This window comes from Pygoscelis adeliae, unplaced genomic scaffold (genome assembly GCF_000699105.1).
Source record: "Pygoscelis adeliae isolate BGI_AS28 unplaced genomic scaffold, ASM69910v1 Scaffold27, whole genome shotgun sequence".
Classification (NCBI taxonomy): Eukaryota; Metazoa; Chordata; class Aves; order Sphenisciformes; family Spheniscidae; genus Pygoscelis; species Pygoscelis adeliae.
The window spans coordinates 8,427,534-8,432,728 of record NW_008825410.1 but is presented as its reverse complement, the minus strand read 5'-3'; the positions used below and the strand labels follow the sequence as shown (position 1 = coordinate 8,432,728).

At 41.2% G+C, this 5,195-nt stretch overlaps 1 protein-coding gene across 1 annotated transcript in view; it reads right to left on the bottom strand.

The window, feature by feature from the left end:
* Positions 1 to 340: 340 nt before the first annotated feature.
* BMI1 (BMI1 proto-oncogene, polycomb ring finger) overlaps positions 341 to 5,195 on the bottom strand; it is an 11,113-nt gene continuing 6,258 nt past the window's right edge. The window contains exons 2-10 of the mRNA XM_009330563.1: positions 4,928 to 5,061; positions 4,429 to 4,525; positions 3,641 to 3,696; positions 3,468 to 3,518; positions 3,096 to 3,204; positions 2,960 to 3,005; positions 2,321 to 2,419; positions 1,810 to 1,890; positions 341 to 1,721 (exon numbers count right to left, since the gene is read on the bottom strand). Of these exons, the coding sequence (XP_009328838.1) occupies positions 1,392 to 1,721; positions 1,810 to 1,890; positions 2,321 to 2,419; positions 2,960 to 3,005; positions 3,096 to 3,204; positions 3,468 to 3,518; positions 3,641 to 3,696; positions 4,429 to 4,525; positions 4,928 to 5,039 (981 nt within the window). The 5' untranslated portion in view covers positions 5,040 to 5,061 and the 3' untranslated portion in view covers positions 341 to 1,391. The remainder of the gene's footprint in view (positions 1,722 to 1,809; positions 1,891 to 2,320; positions 2,420 to 2,959; positions 3,006 to 3,095; positions 3,205 to 3,467; positions 3,519 to 3,640; positions 3,697 to 4,428; positions 4,526 to 4,927; positions 5,062 to 5,195) is intronic.

The window sequence follows — 5,195 nt, the reverse complement described above, 5'->3', positions numbered from 1 at the left end:
TCTGGGCTGTTCATATTTTATGGTGGAAAAGTTCCTTCTACTGAAAAAATAATACCCTCAGAAGCCTCTAATAAAATGCACCTATTTGCAGGCCATTAAAGAGGAGGCATTCTCCACAATTTATTGGAAATATTAAAGTACCTGTTAAATTTTAATGAAGTTAGTACTGTACCATATACATATATATTAAAACAAATTTAGATAAAATGCCTTCATCCAGCAACTTGCTGGTTCCTTAAAATTTATACCAAATAGTTTATGGCTTCTATAATGATTCCATGTGCTTTTTAAAAACACAATCCCACCACACCAAATAATAAAAAGGTAATCAAACAGGTCAAAGACTTCATTGTCGCTTAACTTTTTTTTTTTTTTTTCTTCTTCACTGCATCACTTCAACATTTGGTAAAGTAAAAATATATCACTTGGAAAAAAAGACAAAGCCAGTAAAATCCTTCTAAGATTGCCAATTGCCTCCAGGTTATCAGAGACTTGGATGTGCTTTCCCAATACTGTAGCTCTCACACGCAAAGTGTTTCTTGCAGTATGAGCAAAGCTCAAACAGGCGGCATCTGCAAGGGTCGAACCAGTTTAGAAATTTAACAACCATATCATGAGTGCATGAAACACAATATTTTCTTTATAGTATTTATAAATATATCATACAATACTGTTTCCTGTTATGTCATATACCAATATGGCATTGTACAATAAGCATAATGCCATCTGATTCTTACAAAAGCGAATCATTTAAACAAGTCAGTAAATAAAACGGTAATACCCGCTTTTAGGCATACAGATTGTAAAACTGAAGTTTACTTTTCTTTTGATCAGTTCTGCGCAGCAACAGAGAAGTAAAAGATGCAACATAAGAATCAAAATGGCTAATACGCAAAAATTGTTATTCACAGTGACATGGCTACATATATGCATTATTCTATGCATATTCTTTCCGTTTTGTTGGATTTCAAGATGAAAAAGCACTTGCTTTCTACAGGTTCACAAAACAGCATAAGAACAATAACAATCGAAGAGAACGCAATGGAGGAGTTAGTCTGGATTAACAAACTACTTCCCGGGATTGGTATCGACTTCTGGAGACTCCCGAGTCCAGATGATGGGGACGGAAACAGCTCCACATCACTCAGAACAGGTGAAGGTGTAACTTTTGTTTGCTTCCCAGTCCTCTGAAAACAATTTACATTTCAATCTTGCGTTTCCATTAACGTCCATCCTGAATGTCACCTAGTCCGCCTTTTATAGCCAAGTTCAGTGTCACTACAAAAGAAAGCAATTTGGACGATAGTCACATGGATTAGCATCTATAAAGCTGTAATGGCATGGAGAGATCTATATAAAGGAGGGGCGGGGGCAGTAGCCTGGTTGGCGCATCAACCAGATGAAGTGGCCGAGGAGCCATTTATCGATGTTTTCCGCGCTCTGTTGGTAAAGGAGGACTGGTGGTTACTGCTGGGGCTGCTGCTGGTGCCGTTCATGGTGCTGGAGATGTGGGGGAACTGGGGGTGAGGAGACTGGACTGGCGTGCTGGGGCTGGGCAAACAGGAGGAGGTGGAGGGGATGCCTCCGGCCGGGCTGCTCGCCTTGTCGCTCCCAGAGTCACTTTCCAGCTCCCCGCTATTATTCAAGCCTTCCCTCTGGTGACTGATCTTCATCCTCTTGCAAGTAGGTCGGACCCGGTATTTCAGGGGGAGAGGCCCGTTCTGCAAGGCAAAGGGGAGACCCTGGTAAGCGCCCTCCCCGGGCCACGACCCGCACCCCCCCGGGAGGAGGCACGCTAGAGATACTCACCCGCCTCCAGGTATAGATGTAGGCAATATCCATTAGGGTGTAGTAGTCCTTCAGAGGCTCCTCTTCATACATCACATCGATCTGTTCAAGATACGAATCCTTGCGTTAAGGAGCATCCAGGCATTTATTTACCCCTAGCGTACAACTGCTCTGAGGTGAAAGTAGCCCCGCTGCCATATATATCAGAAAACTGGAAAAATGCTATACCAAAACCAGCAGGCAATAGGGAATTTTCATATCTATTAGATATGTTTTAAATACATTAAGAAGCAATTTCTTGATACCTCAATATTTACAGCATTAAAAAATTACAGTGTCACCAAACTCTCCAGATAAGTATTTTACAAATAATGTTCATAATCCCACCAACGTATTGCACACACCAGAAATACTTGGTAGTTAGCACTTGCTGGAACTGGCTGTAATGAGAAAGTGAGTGCTGACCAGCATTAGCAGGCTTAGAATAGCAAGACTGATTTAAAAAAAAAAATCACTCTTTCCCCGTAGCTACCTGGAAAGTGTTAGGTATATCCATTTTACTCCGCAGGAACTTTCTTAGATGCATCACTGTCATTGCTGCTGGGCAGCGTAAGTATCTTTTGTCATTCACCTGATGGCATAGTAAAGAAAATCAGTCTACTGAGAACACACAATTACTCCCAGCAAAGTCGTATTCTAACATTTTATGTCATTTTAAAAAAATGTCCTTTATTAAATTCTGAACTATAATATAACAATTTCTGCTGCCTTAGAAGGTAAATTACAGATCCAGAGAAAATAACAAAAAATGCAACTAATTTTACACAAAGATTTGTATCTCATACTAAATCCCTTTTTAGGATATATATGCATTCCATATTAATTTTTAAATTAATTAATAATTTATTAAAATATAATTTTATTGCAGAATTTGACAAAAAAATCAGATTCTGCTTTAAAAGTAATACCGCAGGTATTTTTTATTTTTAGAAGTTGCTTACATATACAGCTGTATGAAGATGTTTTACCTCTTCTGTACCTAGCGCCATAATAGGAGGCGTGCTTCTTTTGTTCTAGATACACATACCTATGTATTTTTCTCAGCTACAAACCTGCCTCAAAGATGTTTGTGTGTGTTATGTTTCTTTTGGAGTAAAGGAAAGTTATTTACCTCTTCCTTTGATTTTTCTTTCTCCTTATTTCCTTTTCGTTCCAGTCTGTGAGAAGAAATGAAACAATTACAACAAATAATAAACATAGCTGCTATCAGTCAGGTAAACATAAAATATTGCCATTCTGGAACTTGCCTATTCTGGTCAAAGAATTCAATGGATAAGCTTATTATCTCGTCGTCTGTTATAATTCTTTTGTCTTCATCAGCCACTTCTCCCCTGTCTTCATTAGAGCCATTGGCAGCTGCGCAGAAATTTCCACAATAATTTACATTTTGAAATTCAAATCAGGAAGAATGGCAATTCTCAGTAACAAGAAAAAAAAAATCTCCACAGTAAGATTATGAATTAAAGCTACCTAACTGTTAAAACAATAAACTTTTATTATGCTGAATTTACTTCTTAGAATTCTGTCACGGTAATACATAATTTGTAAGTTAAAAAGGAAACAGCAAAGCATCTAGATCAATGCAACATTTATTAAAGTTGCGAACGAGAAGCTTTTACCATCAGCCGACGGATGAGCAGCGTAAAAATCCCTTCTTCTTTTCATTTCATCTAGATGGAAAAGCATATATTTTTCTTTTAGTATTTACTCTGTAACTCCTGGTATCGATATAGGATAGCAGCTCTGGTTTTGTTTTTCTGCTCTTAAGAAAAAAAACGATTTAACTACTTACTTTTGAAAAGGCCCGGTACTAGCTTGTATACAATATCCTGGAGAGTTTTATCTGACCTGAAGAAAGAACAACCCCAAAACATAAAATTAAGCAGACGAAGCGATATTTTAATCCAGGTGGCAGCTCCTCATTTATAATCTTTCACAACAATGAGGTGTCTTCTACGAAGTGGGAGGCTAGTCATAAAAAGTTAACTTACAAGACCTTGTAATCAAACTAACGCTGCTCTAAATACCGCTCTAAAACAAAACTCATCTGTGCTACCACGACTGAAAAATAATTCTCTCGGACTGAAGGAAGGCCTTAAACCTACATGTCCTCCCTAGAAAATAAAGAGAGCAAAAAGTAACACCGACAAAAAAAAATTCCGAAAGGAGAAGCATGCTTTAAAGGCTTTTGCCTCTTGGCTTGGAAAGTTTCAGCAAGAGTTTTCATGAGTAGGAGCTATGGCTGGAGTGAGGCATGTCTGGGAGAAATAGGAAGCGGAGGTAGAAACTGTCGGGATGGTACACGTGAGAATGGGAGAGAGGGAAGAGGCATTGCATCAGCGGTTGGCGTATGCAAAAAAAGACCAACAAAAACTTTCTGTCTCGCATCCAGAGAAATCTTCAATTTCAGTCAATGACAAAACTCCAAAGAGAGAGCATACACACGAGTAAGCTTGTAAATGGACAAGTCCTTTCAGATTTAAATCGCAGACGAAGAGATAACATCGACACGACTACTGCCGGTCTCCCCATATAAAGCAAAATAAGAGATGCGGGGTTTCCGCTGCATCTTTCTCCTACCTTATATTCAAAAGCGGTCGAGTTTTGTGAACTTGGACATCACAGATAGGACAATACTTGCTGGTCTCCAAGTAACGCACGATACAGGTCTTACAGACTGCAAGTCAAACACGAAAGCCTTTTAGTGATGGTCGTAGGTGACGCTCAGATATGCATAGATAGAGGTGCGATTTTCTAAACTATGCAAGCTAGAGCAAATCGTCCATTGTCAGCAGCGCGCTGCTTAAGCTAAACAAATACCCAAATAAGCTGCAATTACCATGAAAAGGAGACGCTTAGAGTACATATATTATTACTTTAACAAAGACCGTAGGGCCGTCGTCAGAAAAACTGCACCGCGGCCGGGCCACCTATTCCCCAGCCCGTCGGGGAGGCGGAGGGGCGGCGGTCCCGAGCACCTCGGGGGGTTTGGGCTTGGGGGGGGTGGGGTGTGTTCCCGGGATGCCGGGAAAGGTGGGAAGCGGCGGGGGGACGCGGAGCAGCGGCCGATCGTACTTACAGGAGTGGAGGCACTCTATGATGGTTGTTGCATCAATGAAGTACCCGCCGCAGAGCACGCACATGAGATGGGGGTTTAGCTCGGTTATTTTGATTCTGGTTGTTCGGTGCATTTTGGCGTGGCGAGGGGCGGCTCTGAAAGACACACACAGAGGACCGATCAGCGGGGACGAGCGCGGCGGCGTCCCAGGTGCCGAGATCCGGCGCGTCCCCTTCCCCCGTGCAGTCGCATCCCCCGGCGCAGGGGAAGATAAAGCGCGGAAGGCGGC